Source organism: Malania oleifera, chromosome 3, assembly GCF_029873635.1.
Source record: "Malania oleifera isolate guangnan ecotype guangnan chromosome 3, ASM2987363v1, whole genome shotgun sequence".
Lineage (NCBI taxonomy): Eukaryota > Viridiplantae > Streptophyta > Magnoliopsida > Santalales > Ximeniaceae > Malania > Malania oleifera.
In genome coordinates, this window is record NC_080419.1 from 2,746,484 (window position 1) to 2,767,078 (window position 20,595).

At 36.0% G+C, this 20,595-nt stretch overlaps 2 protein-coding genes across 2 annotated transcripts; both read right to left on the reverse strand.

Moving 5' to 3' along the window:
• Positions 1–5,604: 5,604 nt before the first annotated feature.
• On the reverse strand, positions 5,605–6,935 carry LOC131150338 (ferritin-like catalase Nec2). The gene is made up of 3 exons (XM_058100985.1): positions 6,505–6,935; positions 6,140–6,332; positions 5,605–5,988 (listed from the first exon to the last, which is right to left on the reverse strand). The coding sequence occupies exons 1-3, from the start codon at positions 6,933–6,935 to the stop codon at positions 5,605–5,607; spliced, it is 1,008 nt and encodes a 335-aa protein (XP_057956968.1).
• A 9,698-nt stretch (positions 6,936–16,633) lies between these two features.
• Positions 16,634–17,133, reverse strand: LOC131150339 (ferritin-like catalase Nec2). The gene is made up of 2 exons (XM_058100986.1): positions 16,982–17,133; positions 16,634–16,793 (listed from the first exon to the last, which is right to left on the reverse strand). The coding sequence occupies exons 1-2, from the start codon at positions 17,131–17,133 to the stop codon at positions 16,634–16,636; spliced, it is 312 nt and encodes a 103-aa protein (XP_057956969.1).
• Positions 17,134–20,595: the final 3,462 nt, after the last annotated feature.

Here is a 20,595-nt window from a genome sequence, read left to right on the forward strand (position 1 = left end):
CTACCGACTAAGGAGTTGATAGATACTATCGAACTAGAGTTGAAATACTTCAGGGTGAAGGGGTTTATAGTCCCGATACCAAGAGGCTTGGATTCCGTTGCCATTGAGTACAGTGCAACCACACACGCTAAGCGGTGTGGGTACAGAGATGGTCGGCTTGCAAGAGTTTGTAATCATTGGTGAATAATGGACCAGGGGAGGTAGTGAGACTATATATGAGATACATGATAATGCCTACACTAACAGGGCATTGTTAGAGATATCAGTGCACAACCCGTGCCACGGGGTTAAATAGACATTATTTATGATACCAAGTTGTTGGTCGTTCTATATTCATATACATGATTTAAAAGTTGATATGGAAAAACGGTATTATTTATATTGATATATGTGTTGTGCTTTAGTATTGAAAACCTTTGTTCTATATATATGGATATATATATTTTAAATTGAAATACTCACATGTGGTCACACATTGATTGTAATACTTTCTTCCTTACTGAGAAGTGTCTCACCCCGTTATACAATCTCTATTTTTAGGTCCTTCAGGACGTCGGTTCTAGTTGTTAGAGCGTCTGGGAGGGTAGTTTTTGGCTTGGTCATGTAAGTATTTGGTTATGTAATAAACTTAGTTAGAAGCATCCTTTTGGAGGTTGTAAACACTGATTTATGTATTAAGTTGGATTTTTGAGAATTTAAGAATATAATGGTAGACCCTGGTATATACCTAGTATAAATCCCGATGGATATTTATGTTTTTCTGCGACATTTATATCCCAATTTTGTATGATTTACACCCGTATGTCCCTATTTAGGGCGGGTTGTTCATGTATGTCTATCAAGTATAGGTTATTATGTATGTAGGTTGGCAACTTGGGTCCGTTTAAAGGATCGGGTTGTTACAGTTTATCTAACAAGATCCCTTCGTTTGGAGTTTTTATTAGACATTCTTAAATCGCATCAATTCCGTTTTAACTTTTATTAATTAATTAGTTAATTTGTTTATTTTAAAGGAGTTAAGTAAAGATTATTAGATTCAATTTAGGGATAATTCATTGTTAATTAGGTACCGTTCGTAGAATGAGTGTGTAGGGGGTGGTGGTATCTTCCCTTCACACTGAACTCCCGATCCCAATTATGGTTAATACAAGCTGAGACTATTGGTTCGTTGACCTTAAAATTAATTTAGAAGACCAATTAAGAGGTAGTAATTAGGTGAACTAACCACACCTTGGTAAATAACAGGTTAGTGGCGACTCTGTCGAATTTTAATATTATTATTCCTCGCCACTTCGAATCGGACCCCTCTCCGAGACGTTGTGGCATTTGCTTTATTATTATAATTATTATGATGTAAAAATAAAAATAAAAATATAGGAAATTTAAAATGTAGAAAAATTAGAAAAGTTTTATAATTAAATATTATTGTTGTAGTTGTTCTTATTGTTCTAATACAAAATTAAAATTTAAAATTTGGGAAAATTTTAACATATAGAAAACAAGAAATGAACACGAGAGCAAAAATTCTTTTTAAAGAAATATTTAGAAAATATTAATGTTTACCAAAAAATAGTATTGTTGGCCTTACAAGACTTAACATCCTATTTTTATGCAAACAAACAAAAAAAACTAAACATATTTGGCTGAGTAATGCTATTTCAGGGTTCACAAAAGAGAATGTGTTAAAAGCTTATACTTTAAAGAAGGATGATCATATGAAGCTTAAATGACATAGATTCAAAGAATAAAGCTTGAAGATCATGAGAGCATGAATATTAAAGAAAACTCGATGAAAAGCTCAAAGTATCTTAAAGCTTGACGACAAGTAAAAAACGAAAGCATTAAAACTTAAGTGTTTAAGAATAGCAAATGGCTTAGAAGTCTTTATGTAAGTGCTTTAATATTTAAATATCTTTTGAAATATTGTTGAAACTCTTTAAGGGATATTTATGAACTTAGAGACCTATTTTAAAACCCCAGAAAATGTTTTATGAAAGATCAAATCAAAAGAGAAAAACTATTTTTGAAAACTAAAAATGAGAAACCAAAAATATGGACTGGTCAGCCAAATGACCATAAAAACACTGGGTTTACTCTGCCGACTGATAGGAATTCAACAGTTAAATAAACTACCCAGTCGACTGACCAATTGAACTAATCTTACTCAGCCGACTGACAGTGTCCAGTCGACTGACATTTTTCAACTTGGTTCAGTCAGCCGACTGACAAATTAATTGAATTCATTTTTGGCAGACAAAAGGGTCTCAGCCGCCTGTCTAGCCGACTGATTCTACGGGAATTTGAATTTTTGAACTTAACAGGAAATTTCTAAAAATTATTTTTCAAAATATGAACGTTATAAAAACTTGGTGGACACTCCAAGTAACTTGGGGAATAAGGAAACTAATCCTAAAAAGTCTATAAATACTTCCTTAATCCCAAGAAATTAATAACCAAGTAATCACACAGCAAAATTGCATTAAATCTCCCAATCTCTCTCAAAGTTCTCTAATGCTCATACTCTTGCTGGGGAAATCATCTGAATTGCTGCTGAAACATCAACCTAAGGTTCTCATATTGAGTTTTCTCAATCACAAAGGAACCCTTGGTGAATTCTACACTTGAACTTCAATTCTATTTCTTATTGGTATTTAAATTGTTGAAGTACCTAGAGCTGAATTTGTACTAATCTACCCTGTTTTGAGAGTGCTTTTGTACGAAGTGTGTACTTCATATCTTTTGTAGTTCTTGGGCGATTTGAGGTGTTCAGATCATTGGCTTAGCGTGGGGTATCGCTTAGAGAGGTGCTGCTTTAGCTTAATTGGAGGAGTGACTGAGTGAGGGGATATCACTTGGAGAGGCGGACTCTAGCCTACTGAAGGAGTGTGTAAACGGTGTTGTTCCGCCCGACAAAGGAACTAGTTTTAATGAATCCTATGGTGGTTTGCCAAAACCGAGGACGTAGGCTGGGGATAAGCCGAACCTCGTAAAAATAGTGGTCTCACTCTCTCTTTCCCTTACTCTCTTTACTTACAGCTTATACGAACTACATGAATGTTTTAAATTCTTAATCATATACAATGTGGATTAGATATTAAGTACTAAAGCTTAATTTTTTTTTTTGGGATTGCAGAAATCGAAAGGGAGTACGTTTGTTGATCTATACTTTGCAGAAACCGTAAGGGAGTATTGTAATGACCCAAAGTATAATGGTATTTAAATAATAATTAAGAGAGTAGAAAATGGAAATAGAAAAGAAAACGAGGCAGGAAAATACCAAAAATATATTTTTGGGCGACTCTGAATTTCTTCGACGAAGGGGGAGTTCATCGAAGAATTTCGTCATGACCTCGTTGACGAGGTGACGTGGCTCGTCGACGAAGCCCATAGTATAAATTGCTTAAACTTCAATTTCAAACTGAAATTTGACGCACAGACTTCTCTCTCTCTCTCTCTCTCCTCTACGTCCCTCCTACCTTCTCTCTATGATATCGGACTGGATTTACGTCAGTTCGATGATCTGAAGCAACCAGAATGCTCCTGGAGAAGTTCTCTGCATAACTGCAGGAGTGAAATCGTTGGTGGGTTTGAGTTGAAATTCATCCCTGATTCAAGGTAAGGCTACATATTCAGAATTTGGTCTTCTCGTAGTTATAGGAAAGGTTATTCATTGAGAAATACTGAAGTTTAGTTCTGTGAGTTATTTGTTTCAGGGTGTTGCTCAGGGAACCCTGCGGGTGCAGGATGAGTAAATTTTTAGGGGATTTCTTTTTAGTATCAGGTAAGGGAATAAACTAAAACAGTTATTTTCCATGCATATTATTATTATTTATCAGCAAATTAATTTTCAAGGAAACATGTATTATATTTGAATATTATTGAGAAAATGCATATTTGAGAAAATACTGTTGCTATACATAAAATGTGATTTTAGAATGAAATATACGAATTTACTCAACTTTGTGTGGCATGAATACTATTTTTCATGAAAAGTATTATGATATGGCAACTTTACGAGTAAAACATGTTTTGAGGAATTATGAAATAATGCAGTACATTATGATTTTGAAGATACATGATAATTGATTTATTTATTCAGAATGATATATATGAGATATTCAGCGCAATGCCGTGATTGATAGCCCGCGCAAGGCCATGTATGTTATATGTTTTTGGCGCAAGGTCGTGTTTATGAAACATTCGACGCAAGGCCGTATTTACGAAATGTTCGGAGCAAGACCGTATTTATGAAAATATAGAAATGTTATCGATCCATTTATGTTAAATGCTATATTATCATGTACTCTATGTTATTAGAACTCGGATGTTAGTTTAGTGCAGTTTCAGGAGCACGGTACCGTAACTATATAGATCAAATATCTATGTTCAAATTGGTGCTAACGACCCCACGAGGAGGTGGGAGATGGATAGTCGATATGACTTTCAGTATAGAGTTGTAGACGTCTACCTAACATTCCGGACTAGAGTGTGGCGGGTCCATCGTACTTACAGACATTTTTGACTCAGCAGTGGTGGGTTAGCCATTGTCGGGTCCCACCTTCAGGTTAAACAACCCGTCATGGGGGGTAATACATGACACCAGGTAGTTATTCATCCTGGGTATGTTTTCAGTTTTATCAGCTATAACAGATATTTTATGAACGATATGATTTATTAGAAAATACGAAAAGTATATGATTATTCAGTATGTTATGATGAATGTTAATAGAAATATGAAATGTACTGTATATGTATAATTGCATTCATTGTTCATTTAGTCACACAGTTGTATTTAATTTATTTTCCCTTACTAAGAAGTGTCTCACCCCCAAACTTGAATAACTTTTCAGGAAATCCAGAAAGACTGGCGGATCGAGGCCGCCGTTGAGTCTGTTGAGTTACCCCGCTATGAGGGTAAGTTTGGACTAGGATCAGAAGTTTTTGGATGTCAGATTCTAGAGATATTTTTGCATTATTTTTGGGAGATGTATATAAACACAGTGTTCATTATTGCATTATATATATATATAGCTAAATATAAGATTATAAAGATCAAGTTCATTTCATTTCATTCTATTATTGTGTATCAAATAAATCATTATTCAAACATATTCCAAACACACAACCAAACAAATTGTAGGAAAAACAAATCTTTCTCTTGAAAAAAAATTGTTGTTTTAATTAAAAATATTATTTTTTGAAGTTTCATTTTATGGTTTGGTTGTACCCATTTTAACTACCTTTGTTTATCAATGGAGCTATTGTATTTAATTATTTTCATTTAGTTTGATTAATTAGGAATTTTATTAATTGGTTTATGTTTGCGATTTTGTTTGTTAGTTTGTGTTAATTTTTAGTACACAGAATAAGACAAGAGGGACAGAGGGTTGTTCATTTTTTTATTGAACTGCAAATAGTAGGCACGTTCCACTTACCACTCTAGGATCCAAAAGAAAAACATAAGTACTTAATTAAGGCAAGCTAGGAATCTACCTAGCTAGCCAAACACAACTTAACATGCTCCTAGCTTCTATACCATTAATTTGCAGAAGTTAAGTTCCATATGCAGATTGCAGCTTGGTGGCTTTAGTTTTTTAATTCACTTCATGCTGATTTCTTCTTTAGAAACCCTTGAGCAATGTTACCATTGCCTCCATATGTGAGGAGACCGCCGGGCCTATTTTCTTTTCCAGTAAGGTACAAAATCCTCAGCACTTCTGCCGCCGACCGATCATATGCAATGGACACATTGTTCGCAGACACCACATTGCTGGTGACTTGGCCGCCGGCACCTTGCTCTTTGGGAACCACAAGGCCTTCGTCCTTATCGCCTGCGCCTCCCAACCTGTTTCTCAGTTCCGACATCTTGACGGTGAAGTCCGCCACCGTGTAATTATACGGCTTTACCACTGTATTCTTTCTCTGATTCAACAATTCTCTGATGATTGCATCTTGGCTCCATTCCACCGCCATTAGTCCTCCCACCAACTGATACACATGTACATGCATATATGCAACATTATATCTCATCCATGCATCTTATATATATATATATATATATATATATAGAGAGAGAGAGAGAGAGAGAGAGAGAGAGAGAGAGAGAGAGAGAGATTTATGGAATTTGAGGTAGGTTTACCCTTCGGGATGCGGGTCCTTGGAGATTAACGTTACCTCCGACGTACCCCGTACCTCCGACGTAAGGAATGAAGTAGCTGGCAATGAGGAAGTTGACGTTATTGGCAAAAGGGTTGAAGGGAGGATTCAAAGGATAGCAAAAAGCCTGATTCATAATCTCTGCAAACACTGCCGCACTTAAATTCGTTTGCGGCCTTGCAAATCCAGGAACTTTAGCCAAAATAGCTCTGCAATATATATATATATATATATATATATGTATGTAAGTATATATAAATTTCTTTTCAGATTAGCCCTTTCGATCTTGTTTTCTATTTTGCTTCCGGTTTTTCGTTTTCGCAAAGAAAAATAGAAAAGTATACGCACCGTAGGTGGTCGACTTCTTGCCAGGCGAATTCTTCGAAAAGTTCAGCAAATTCAGGGTCGAGGTTGGCCATATCTGGAGGGATGGGCGCCGGACCTCCCTGGGCTAACTCCGGAGCAACGTCATCTAATCCCTTCCCTGTGGCTCCAACCATGAAGAGTTCGGTTTCAAGAAACTCCACGTTCAATGGAAATTCTATTGTATCTATATCGACTACAGGGATCGGTCCGTATGCGGCACCAGGGGAAGGCGGCGGACTGCAAATTGTAGGTGTCGAGGAGTGCCCGGACGGTGGCGGCGGCAACTTGGGAAGAAGAACGGAATAAGATTGTGGGACAAGAGAAGAGATGAGGATAGCTATGATTACCAAAGAACAGAGGGTAGTGGAAGTTCTACCAGCAGCGGTAGTACCTGAAACTATTTTTGCTGCCATGGCTGTGAGTATGTATGTATGTATATGGTAATTGGGCAAAGCAGTTTGCTTTGGTCTTCTTGGTTTTTCTTGCATGCTAACTTGTTTATATATATGCATGGTAGAAGAGCAAGCCTGAGTCACACCCATACCCATGCAGGCAGTTTTATTTATTTATTTATTTTTGTGCGCAAGATCCATAGCCCAAAGCCTCAAATTAAGGAATTAAAATGGCACTGCTACTTTGGGGGCACTTTTTTTTTTTTTTTCTTTATTTTTTATTGTTTTTAATGGGGGAGGTGCGTGGAGATCTCCTTTCTTTATATATTAGAAAGGAGATTTCTCCTTTCTTTTCTTTTCTTTTTTTGTCTGATTTTTAATATATCAGAATGTTTTTGTAACTACCTATAATTTTTTTTTAAAATTCTTGTAACTATTTATAAATATTTTTAAAATATCCCAATCTATAAATATTTCAAGAATACTACATAACCGTCCATAAATTAATTTATTTTGTTGAATTGAAACATAAAAAAGAAAATTTTCATATTTATTTATTTTTTTTCATTATTTTCTTTAATTTACCTATGAAATCTCAAGAATAACATTTTTACGTGCCATATGATATTTTGGAGATTTGAAAATTCCCTCGAACTCATCACCCGAGGAATTGTTTTGGAACAATTTCTTATAGTATTGATGGTTTATTGGAAAAAAAAAAAATACACTTTCTTCTATTCTTTTATGGAATGCATGAAAGGAAATTGGGAAATTGAGAGAAAAGTCATAAAGTAAGAAAAATGTAGAGTGTAAAGTACACCAACAATTGATTTATGTAATAATATACAGTGGTCTATTGATGATAGCAAATAAAAATCAAGCAATTAAATAAAGAGAAAGAAAATGATGAATTTAAATTCCAAGGAGAGCGCCGATTACTAATCTAATTAATGGTCCACACTCTCACGTGTTTCCACCTTTTTTTCTTTTTCCCTCACAAATTGAAAAGACCACAAAGCTTGAGATTTGGGGAAATGGGGCTTGAAAGATTCAACCACATGCAATAATCTCATGTTTGGAGAGACCTTTGATTTGGATTTGTATTAAATTTAGATAAAATATAATATAAAATTGTATTAAAATATATTCAAATTCACCCAAATCCAAATCTAATATTTAAAATTTATGTTCACAAACGTAGCGTAAAATTGCAGAAATAAAATCGTTGACCAATTTTTTAATACGAGATGATCACAAAGCTCAAATCATGCTAATTAGGAATAGTAAGATATGATTCAAAGATGTCACTAGAACACTATACTTAGTCCAGATTAAGTGAATCTTTAATTGAATCCTAAAAATATATACAAAATTAAGCAAAAGTAAAAACAATAATTTCATAGGTGCTCAACCTACCATTTTGAGGTGGATGAAAAATGTGCACATGCAACAAAAAGTTTTATCTTTTTATAATTGATTGAAACAAAAGGTTGCTTGATGCTGTCATTTATATGTGATTATGTCATGCGTGAAAATGATAGTGAATTTGAGGGATTCACCGATTGATAGAATAGTATTTGAGGGATTTTCTAATGCCTCTATACATCTAGGAGTTAGTATAACTACAATATTGTAACGCTGACTTTGATTTATAGTGAATTTCAATCGCCACTTGCTCCTGTGGAGATATGCATTTTTCCAAACCACGTTAAATTCATATGTTGTTTATTACTTTCATTATTTGTGTTTGTTTCCATATTATTCATCGTAATTACTGCACTGCACGATCATTTCCACGCATTTTATTACACAACAATTGGTATCAGAGTGATTGGTTATGATGACTGGGATTTCTTCTAGGAAGTTCGACATGGTCAAGTTCGGTGGATCCAAAAATTTTGGATTATAGCAGAGGAAAGTTAATGATTTTTTAGTGCAGTAAGGAATGAAGAAGGCGTTATATGAAAAACAGCTGGAAGGCATGGACGAAATTAGTTGGAAGGAACTGGAAGCGTAGGTTGAGACAACTATTAGGCTTTGTTTGGCTGATGACGTGATGTGTCATGTCGTGGATGAGGAATCATCGGCGGCAATCTGCTTGAAATTGGAAAGTCTGTATATGTCCAAGTCATTGGCAACAAACTTTATCTTAAGCATAAACTGTGTGGTCTTAAGTTGTAAGAGGTTTCGGATTTGAACTAGCACATCAACGTGTTCAATCATATCATCAGTGATTTGAAGCGAGTTGATGTAAAGTTTGAAGACGAAGACAAGACGTTGATGATGCTAAATTCCCTGTCTGCTTTTCCTATGCACAAATGTTTGGTTACAACTCTGATGTGGGGAAAGGAAGCTCTCTAATTGGAGGAGATCACAAGTGCTCTTTCAGGTTTTCATCAGAGGAAGAAAGCCAGTGATGAGAATTTATAAGGTGATGGGCTTGTGGTGAGGGGTAATCAAGAACGTGGGAGAAACAAGTTTCGGAGAGGACCGAGAAACAATAAATCTTGGTTTAATTCTAGGAAGAGGAAGGAAATACAATGTTTTAAGTGCAAGAAAAAGGGGCATGAAACAAGGTTTTCCAGAGAAAAAATGTTTCATTCATGTAATTCCTGAACTTTTAACTACCTTTGTTTATCAATGGAGCTATTGTATTTAATTATTTTCATTTAGTTTGATTAATTAGGAATTTTATTAATTGGTTTATGTTTGCGATTTTGTTTGTTTGTGTTAATTTTTAGTACACAGAATAAGACAAGAGGGAAAGAGGGTTGTTCATTTTTTTATTGAACTGCAAATAGTAGGCACATTCCACTTACCACTCTAGGATCCAAAAGAAAAACATAAGTACTTAATTAAGGCAAGCTAGGTATCTACCTAGCTAGCCAAACACAACTTAACATGCTCCTAGCTTCTATACCATTAATTTGCAGAAGTTAAGTTCCATATGCAGATTGCAGCTAGGTGGCTTTAGTTTTTTAATTCACTTCATGCTGATTTCTTCTTTAGAAACCCTTGAGCAATGTTACCATTGCCTCTGTCGCGACGTCCCGGGAGCGCGTGTGCCCCGAGCGGCGAAATTAAAATCATATTTTGATGTTCAAGGGAAATATGAAATGTCGGAGTCGCCACTAACCTTTAGTGTGGTTAGAACACGTGATGACTACCCCGTTAGGGGTAAAATAGGTCTACATTACCAGAATTAGGCTCGAGAGTTCGGTTACGCGAGGGGAAGGTACGAGCACCCCCTACGCGCCCGTTTTTACGAACGGTACCTAATTAATTTGAAATTATCCCTAAGTTAATCTAATAAGTCTTTAAATTGCTCCTTTTTATGAATGTATAAATACACATAAAAAATAAATAAATAAATAAATACAATATATATTCCCTCAGAGCTTAAGGTACATAAAGCCGAAAGGCTCATACCCTCGCATTACAATCATAGGGATAAAAAAAATCGAAAATAATTTACAAAAATAGCTCCCAGATTTATTTTCAAAATTTATAGATTTTTCATAAATAATTCAAAATATTTACCAAATTCTTTGGGAGGTTTCAATACATAATAATAGGATAATAAACTAAGATATTAAACTACCACAATACATATAATTAGCAATAAAACACCATATACTATACATATGAAGATACTAAAGATACTAAAACAATACCATATATATTAGAACACTAAAAAAAATATACACTAATAATAATACAAAACATAATAATAATAATAATATAGAATAAGATACTAAACTTAATATAGTACTGAAATATGCCAATATTCTTAATATGAACGTGTGATCTAAGAATACTAAATATAACAACATAATATAACATTACACTCATATACACCATATAATAATATAACAATGTACACTATAGGAATATTCGCTACAACAATAACAATATAACAATACGACAATAATATAACAATATAACAATATATATAAATATATACAATATGGAAATAATTAAAGAAACAAATCAATCCTACAATTAAAATGTAAATTATACAATATGGAAACAAATCAATTCTAAAATTAGTATGTAATTACACAATTATGAGTATAACAACAAAGTAATGAAATTATGGAAACAATCAATTCTAAAATCAATATGTAGATATGCAAGGATAAATATGGGAACAAATAAGCTTAAGCAATAATATAAAATGATAAAGATGGGAGCAATGATAAAATAATGATCAAGAATACCCTAAATAATTATGCAAGTAAATGAAATAATCACATTACACATTAAATAATACAATAATAATAATAAAAAACCCTAAATAATTACACAATCAAATAAGATAAATATATTACCCATTAAATGTTACAATATCAATAAATAAATAAAAATCCGAAATAATTATACAAGCAAATAAGGTGCACATATTACCCATTAAATATTACAATAAAAACAAAGAACCGAAAATAAGCATATAAGCCAATAAGATAAATATATTACACATTGAATATTATAATGACAACAAAATAAACCCTAAAACACTAACATATTACATATTGAAATTAAAAATAATGATAAAAACCCTAAATATAATACAAGCAAATAGAATGACTATTACATATTCAATGTTACAAAATCAACAAAGAAATCATGAATAAATATACAAACCAACTAAATACATTGCACTTAAAATATTATAATATTAACACGACAAAAACCATAAATAAATATTCAAGACAATAATTGCATTTCAAATATTAACAATAAAACATAAATAAATACAGACCTATTACTAAAAGTAATACAACATTAAAACACATAAATAATATTACAACATAAAAAAAAAAAGGCTTACTATAATAATAGTAAATAACTTATATGTGCAGTGCCTGCTGTGTGCAGGAATCTGGGTAGGGGTTCCGTGTATGTGTGTGTGTGTGGGTGTTCAGTGTGTGTGTGTGTTATGTGTACGTGTGCAGGGACTTACAGAGGGGGGGGGGGGTACAGCCGGGAGACGATGAGGATGTGGTGTTGAGGGAGGCTGCTCGTGGGTGTTGCAGAGTGGTAGAGCAGAGGAGAGCAGTTGAGAGAACAGCCGGCTGGCAGCAGGCTTGCAGAGTGCTCCGACGGCTGTGGTGTCGGCGGCGGATGGGTGGTGCTACGGCGGTGAGGAAGGGTGGCCGGGGTTTGCTGGCCTGCTGCCGATGTGATGGAGCAGAGCTCGGGTTAGCGGATGGTGCTGCCGGAGCTGGGCTGTGATGGTGTTGCCGGAGACTGGAGAGGTTGCAGATGATGGGGGATTTGCTGAGGGAGTTCTCGGCTGTAGTGGTCGGCCGGAGTTGCGGAGGACCCGGAGGATGGCTGGACAGCGGCGGCAGGAGAGTTGCAGAGAGTCTTTGCGGATGGTTGCACCTCACTGTGGGGTTGAGTGGTCGTGGAGAAAGATATGGAGGAGGCTGTAGAGGAGTTTCAGAGCTGTGCGCAGCGCCACCCCGGCTGTGGCTTTGAAGAGAAGAAGAGGTCCTTATAAAAAAACTTTTAGAAACCCTAACCCATTTCTTTTCCTTTTTGGGTTTTTTTTTTGTATTTTATGGTATTTTTTCTTTTGGAAATAATATATATGAGTATAACTGCTATTATGGTAATAAGGAAATAATAATAATAATAATAATAATAATAATAATAATAATAATAATAATAAGGTAAAAAAAAAAAAATAATAATAATAATAATAAAGTGAATATGGAAATAGTGTTAATAATAAAAACAATAATAATAATAATAATAATAATAATAATAATAATAATAATAATAATAATAATAATAATAAAGGTAAATATAGTGGTAAAAATAACAAAAAATAAAAAAATAAAAAAACAAAAATAATAATAATAAAAATAATAGTGATAATAAGCCACTTATAACACTATAGGAAAATAACAACAATATAATAATAGTAATAATAATAAATTACTTATATCAATATGGGAAAATAAATAATAACAATATAATAATAGTAATAATAATAAATTACTTATATCAATATAGGAAAATAACAACAATATAATAATAGTAATAATAATAAATTACTTATATCAATATGGGAAAATAAATAATAATAATAATAGAATAATAGTAATAATAATAAATTACTTATATCAATATAGGAAAATAATAATAATAAAATAATAGTAATAATAATAAATTACTTATATCAATATGGAAAAATAATTAACAATAATAATAATAGTGAAAAATAAAAATAATAATAATAATAATAGTGTAAATAACAACAATAGAAATCATAATAATAATAATAATATTGGGCCTGGGTAAAAATGGGGTGTCTACAGCTGCCCCTCTTTATAGGCTTCGTCGCTTCAAAGTAAAAGTAGGAACTCTCCTACGTTATTTGTAGCAACAAGCCTACAAAGATAAAAGACGCTGATTTTGGACCAGGCCCAATGTAAAAAGAGACCAACATGATTTGTGAAAATCGATTTGCATGTATGCTTGAGAGCACATGAGAATGACTTGCGTCGAGTGTAGGAACCCGAGCTATAGTTCACAGAAGGGTGACTTGCACCGGGTGTAGGAACCCGAGCTATAGTTCATAGAAGGGTGACTTACACCGGGTGTAGGAACCCGAGCTATAGTTCACGGAGGGTGACTTGCACCTGGTGTAGGAACCCAAGCTATAGTTCACGAGGGGTGACTTGCACCGGGTGTAGGAACCCGAGCTATAGTTCATGAGGGGTGACTTGCATCGGGTGTAGGAACCCGAGCTATAGTGCACGGAAGGTGACTTGCACCGGGTGTAGGAACCCGAGCTATAGTTCATGAGGGGTGACTTGCATCAGGTGTAGGAACCCGAGCTATAGTGCACGGAAGGTGACTTGCACTGGGTGTAGGAACCAGAGCTATAGTTCACGAGGGGTGACTTGCACTGGGTATAGGAACCCGAGCTATAGTGTACGGAAGATGATTTGCACCGGGTGTAGGAACCCGAGCTATAGTTCATGAGGGGTGACTTGCATCGGGTGTAGGAACCCGAGCTATAGTTCATGAGGGGTGCCACACGATCAACCTTACCGTTGTCTCTTCTTTCCTGTTTGGCATTCTCCGTTTTGTTCTCAACCTTCCATTTATAACCATTCGTTTTAATGTAGCCTTTTTTGCCCCAATAATGGCACTCGAGGTTTTTGTACTTGGACTTGGACTTACTCCTGCCTCTATTGTTTTTGTCTTGGCCTCTACTTTTACTTCTTCCCCTATTTTCTAAGATTAGAACCTTAGATTGTGATGTGGTGGCAACTTGAGCTCGTCACCTCATTTTTTCATTTAAAACTGCGCTTCTTGCAGAATCCCACGTCACGACACCACCGGGAGTAGAATTGGCAAAAGAAACACGAAAATTTTCCCATAAGTCAAGCAAAGTATTCAAAAGCCACAAGCCCAAAATATCATCATCAAATTTGACGCCGACATCGTATAATTGTTAAAAGCATCTAGTCAATTCATTTAAGTGATCGGAAATAGAACTACCTTCCTTGTATCTGAGATGAATTGCTTGATTGAGTAGGAACAATTTATTGTTTCAAGTCCTTGATGCGTACAAGGTTTCCAGCTAGATCCATAAGGTCCTAGCATGATTTTCGTTTTGAATATGATTCAAAACATTATCCTCAACCCATTTCTGAATGAAACCACATACCTGTTCATGTTCGAATGCCCATTCATCATCGGACTTATCTTCCGGTTTTTGAGTGGAAAAAATAGGTACATGTAATCTTTTTATAAAAAGAAGATGTTTCATCTTTCCCTTCCATTTGTGGTAGTTGGTGCCATTCAAGAAAATCATCTTGCTCATATTAGCCTCCATGATCTTTTCAAAGATCTAGCCTTTATAGAAATTTCGATACAAAATCTTGCAAATCTGAGAACACTAGTGCATCTGGAACGTTTGATTTTTGTTGGAAACTAGTCTAACATTACAAAAATTGGGTCAAAATTGGCTTGGTTCGGCCCAAAAATAGATTTGGATCGATTTGGTTCAACTTAATGGAATATTCCCTTAGCTGACGGAATATTCTAACACCACTTGCTGATGTGGCTGAGGTGGGACCCCTTGATGATGTGGCAAATGGGGTTCGTGCTAACGTGGCAAGTGGGAATTGCTAATGACGTGGTAGTGGGACCCGCTAATGACGTGGCAGTGGGTCCCATTGATGACGTGGCAAGTGCGCCAGGGTTAATAATATGGCAAGTGGGGGGCATGCTGATGTGGCACTCTTCGTCTTCTTCACGCCAATTTCAATTTGCAGATTCTGCAAATTGACAAAAATAGAGCACTCAATTCATTTTTTGTAGTGGCTCATATGACTTTGTTAGGAGTCGGTTTTTTATGCTATTTTCACCGTTGCGATCGTCTCGACACCAGCTACGTGATGGTATGACCAATTTGACTTTTCAAGCAACTCTAAAAAACTGACTGAGAGTTATAGACTCCTTCTTTCGTCGAAAAACTTGTCGGAAACCCCTCAATAACGCTTTGATACCAGTTTGTAAAGGGATTTAAAACTCCAGCCAAAATAAACACACACAAAAGAAACCAAGTTTTTAACGTGGTTCGGCCAATATTGCCTACATCCACGGTTGCAAAGCAATAATCCACTAATCAATTTGAGAACAATAATTACAAGAAGTAATTTCTCACAAAAAGGAAGAAACAGATGAAATTAATTTCTTTCTGATTTTTATCTCCTCACTAGTTGATCCTGTTTGATCCAATCGATTGCATTTCAAACAAATGCAATCTCATATTTATAGGACAATAGGAGCAGCCAATTTCCTTCTCCATCAACAAAATACAGCCACCTAATTTTTAGATCAACAATGGTTGCAGCAGCCACTCAGTCAAGTTTGGTGGGCTTCTGAATTTGTGGCTTCAACTTTGGTGGGCTTCTAGATTGACAATGGGATACGGAATACCTAACAATTCTCCCCCTACATACCCACCGGAGGAGAATGCAATAAGTCATTCAAACGAGTGGACTTCTAGCAGGAACCCATTCCAGCTAGTTCCCTGCAAAGTTCAAACTTATTGTAAGTTATTACTTTTGTCATCATGTCTGAACCATTGTCATTAGTATGAATCTTCTCAAGCTCTAACAACTTTGAGTCCATAACATATCGTATCCAATGATACTGAACATCAATGTGCTTCGACCGTCCGTGAAAAGTAGAATTCTTGCTGAGGTGTATAGCACTCTGACTATTGCAAAACAAAACATACCTCTTTTTCTTTAAACCAAGTTCTCTTATGAACTTATTCAGACCGATCATATGCAATCGACACATTGTTTCAGACACCACATTGCTGGTAACTTTTTCGCTGGAACCTTGCTCAATGGGAACCACAATGCCTTCGTCCTTAATGCCTGCGCCTCCCAGCCTGTTTTTCAAATCTGACATCTTTACAGTGAAGTCCGTAACCATGTAATTATACGACTTTACCACCGTATTCTTTCCCTGATTCAACAATTCTCTGATGATTGCATCTTGGCTCCATTCCACCGCCATTAGTCCTCCCACCAACTGATACACATGTACATGCATATATGCAACATTATATCTCATCCATGAATCTTATACATACATATATATATATATATATAGAGAGAGAGAGAGAGAGAGAGATATTTTTATGGAATTTGAGGTAGGCTTACCCTTCGGGATAAGGATCATTGGAGATTAACGTTACCTCCGACGTAAGGAGTATAGTAGCTGGAAAGGAGGAAGTTGATGTTATTGGCAAAAGGGTTGAAGGGAGGATACAAGGGATAACCAAATGCCTGATGCATAATCTCTGCAAACACTGCTACACTTAAATTCGTTTGCGGCCTTGCAAATCCCGATACTTTAGTCAATATGGCTCTACAAAAAAATAAAAAAGGATATATGCATATATATATATATATATATGTATGTATGTACATATGTTAAGTATATATAAATTTCTTTTCAAGTTAGCCCTTTCAAGTTTGAGATCCCTCCTAAAGGATGCGCCCAAAAATGGTAAGTATACGCACCTTAGGTGGTCGACTTCTTGCCAGGCAAATTCGTCGAAAAGTTCAGCGAATTCAAGGTTGAGGTTGGCCATCTCTGGAGGAATGGGTGCTGGACCTCCCATTGCTGACTCCGGAGCAACGTCATCTAATCCCTTTCCCGTGGCTCCAACCATGAAGAGTTATGTTATCTACAGTGATGCGTCCTTGAAGGGACTTGGCTGTGTATTGATGCAACATGATAGGGTGGTAGCGTATGCTTTGAGAAAGTTGAAAGAGTATGAAAAGAACTACCCTACCCATGATTTTGATACATGCATTGAAGATTTGGAGGCATTACCTGTATGGCGAGCGATGTGAAATCTTCTCCGACCATAAAAGTTTAAAGTACTTATTCACTCAGAAGGAACTGAACATGAGGCAGAGAAGGTGGTTGGAGCTTATTAAATATTTTGATTGTACTATCAGTTACCACCTAGGAAAAGCAAACGTGATAGTTGATGCGTTGAGCAGGAAGTATGTGGGATCAGCGCTAGCAGCTATAGAGATTCAGTGTCCGATCATGATGGATCTGGAGAGACTCAGCATAAAGTTGGTTGAGAGTGATCCTCAGGCATGTATTGTCAGTTTAGTGATGCAACCTACTTTGCAGGAAAGGATTAAAGCTGCTTAGAAGGAGGATCCAGAATTAGCAGAAGTAATAGTTTGAGTACAAGGTGGTCAGGGAGAGGAGTTTTGTATTGCAAATGACGGAACTTTGCAGTTTGTTCTAGGTTATGTGTTCTTGCGGATGCTGGTATCAGAAAGATCATTCTAGAAGAGGCTCACAGATCTTTATACATAGTTCATCCCGGCAGTACAAAAATGTATAGGATCTGCGAGAGTCTTATTGGTGGAGTGGTATGAAGAAGGAGATTGCCGAGTATGTATCACAATGTTTGACGTGCCAGTAGGTAAAGGCTGAGCACCAGAGGCCAGTAGGCCAATTGTAGCCACTTTTTATCCCAAAGTGGAAATGGGATCATATATCCATGAATTTTGTTTCAGGGTTACCATCGGCATTGCATGGTTATAATGCAATCTAGGTGATTGTAGATCGTTTGACTAAGACTGCTCATTTCCTTTCCATCAAGATCAGCTACTCCCTTAACAGACTGGCAGAGATATACATTCAGGAGATCGTCCGTTCTCACGGTGTGCCTGTATCTATAGTGTCAGATCGGGACCCACGTTTCACATCACGATTTTGGAGGAGCTTGTAGGAAGCTCTAGGGTCTTAGTTATCTTTTAGCACGACATTCCATCCTTAGTCAGACGGGCAGAATGAGAGGAAGATTCAGATATTAGAAGATATGCTTCGAGCATGCATGCTAGATTTTGAGGGTAGTTAGACTCAATTCATGCCACTAGTGGAATTTGCATACAATAGTAGTTATCAAGCTAGCATTGGCATGACACCGTTTGAGGCGCTCTATGGTAGAAGATGTCGTTCTCCTCTATACTGGGATGAGATAGGTGAACGGAGAGTTGTGGGACTACAGTTAGTACAGCAAGCGTATGATAAGGTTCGACTCATCAGAGATAGAATCAGTGCAGCTCATAGCCGACAGAAAAGTTACGCCGATAATCGCTGCAAGAAAATTAGAGTTTTATATCCGTGATCATGTGTTTTTGAAAATAGCTCTGTTAAAGGGGGTTATTAGATTTGGAAGGAAAGATAAACTTAGCCCTAGGTTCATTGGCCCATTTGAGATTCTAGAAAAAGTGGGGCCAGTTACCTACATGTTAGCTTTACCACCTGTGTTGTCCAGGATACACGACGTATTCCATGTCTCCATGTTGAGGAAATATGTTCCAAACCCTTCTCATGTAACCATTTATGGTGAATTAGAGATCAGTGATTCACTGGTTTATGAGGAGGTACCAACATAGATTTTGGACAGGAAAGAGTAGGAATTGCGTAATAAGAAGATTCCTCTAGTAAAAGTTCTGTGGAGAAATCATGCAATAGAAGAAGCTTCTTGGGAGCTCGAGGAACAGACAAAGCATAAATATCCACAATTGTTTAGTGGAATTCAGTTGTAATCAGAAAAGTGCAAGTCATTGTGTAATGTTTCTTTTGCAGGTTAGTCAGTGTATGTGTTAGTTTAGTTAATAAGTAGTATTTTGGTTTTGGGAGAATTTTATTTTATTTTATAAATGCAATCTCCTAGAACTCTGAATGTAATCAAGGTATTCCTCCCCCATAAGTGAGGGTAAGTAATAAAATAAGTAGATTGTTTGCTTTTAGGGGATGGTGAATCATATGGATAGTAATTTTCGAGGACGAAGTTTTTATAAAGAGGGGAGAATATAGAGACCTGAAGAATTATGGTATTTAAATAATAAAATAGGGAGAAAAAGAAAATTATAAATGGGGTCACAGCAGGTCTTCGTCGATGAACGCGATTGGAATCGTCAACGGGGACACGTGTCTCATCAACGAGAAGTTACCGAGGGCTATTTTATCAGCTCCAAATTTCGTTGACGAGGAATAAGCGTTCGTCAACGAACTTCCTTTGTGGCCTCATCGACGAAGTGATGTGGCTCGTCGATGAATGCAGGTGTATAAATAGCCTAAACTCGATTTTTTTCTTAGAAATCACGCGAAGAACCTCTCTCTCTCTCTCTCTCTCTCTCTCTTCTATTCGTCCCCTCTCCCTTCTTTCTAAGAATTTGGGCCGGTCTCTTTCCAGTTCAACGATCTGAGGCCACCACGACACTCTTGGGAAGTTTCTCTTCAAGTCTGCTGGAGTGGATTGTTGGTGGGGCTAACTTGGACTCCATCCCAAATTCAGGGTAAGACTTTATGTTAAGTATTTGGCTTTCCTATAGTTGTAGAAAAGTTAGTACTCGAAGAAATACTAAAGTTTTGTTCAGGGAGATGTTATTTTCAGGGTGTTGAACGGGGAACCATGCAGGTGTAGGACTAGACATTGTAGGGGCCTTTCAGTAGTTAAGTAAGGGAGTAAACTAAAATAGTAATTTTCACGAAAATTATTATTATTATTTACTAGTAGATTTATGTTCAGAAAGTATGAATTATATATAAGCATATTTGTATAAATGTATATTTGGGAAAATACTGTTGTTACACAGGAATATGTATTTTTAGTATGAAATGTCAGGAAATATGATTTGAGAGCAGAATTCATGATTTTATTCTGTATTGTGTGGCATGCATATTATTTTACACATATTGTATTATGTTAAGTCAATTTTACAGAAAAAGCATGTTTCTGCTATTTTCAGGAATAACATGATAATATAGTAAACTATGATTTTAGAATATGTATGATAAACAGTACATTTAATCGGCACAAGGCCGTAATTATTTATGTTATTATAAAAATCAGAAAATGCTATCAATCTTTTTATGTTCAAACAGTATATTATCATGTATTATATGTTATCAGAACCCGGATGATAATTCAGATCAGTTATCAGGAGCATGGTACCGTAGCTATACAGTTCAGTTCAGTTCAGATTTGTGCTAACTACTCCTGCTAGTAGAGGGGGTGGGAGATGGATAGTCGATGTGACTTTCAGTGTAGAGTTGTAGACGTCCACCTGACATTCTAGACCAGGGTGCGGTGGGC

Coding starts and splice junctions, on each gene's coding strand:
- LOC131150339 (XM_058100986.1), bottom strand. CDS start 17,133: ATGGTTGGAGCCACGGGAAAGGGATTAGATGACGTTGCTCCGGAGTCA. Junction 16,794..16,981: donor CAAGAAGTCGACCACCTAAG/GTGCGTATACTT, acceptor GGGATTTGCAAG/GCCGCAAACGAATTTAAGTG.
- LOC131150338 (XM_058100985.1), bottom strand. CDS start 6,935: ATGGCAGCAAAAATAGTTTCAGGTACTACCGCTGCTGGTAGAACTTCC. Junction 6,333..6,504: donor CAAGAAGTCGACCACCTACG/GTGCGTATACTT, acceptor TGGATTTGCAAG/GCCGCAAACGAATTTAAGTG. Junction 5,989..6,139: donor AAGGACCCGCATCCCGAAGG/GTAAACCTACCT, acceptor CATGTGTATCAG/TTGGTGGGAGGACTAATGGC.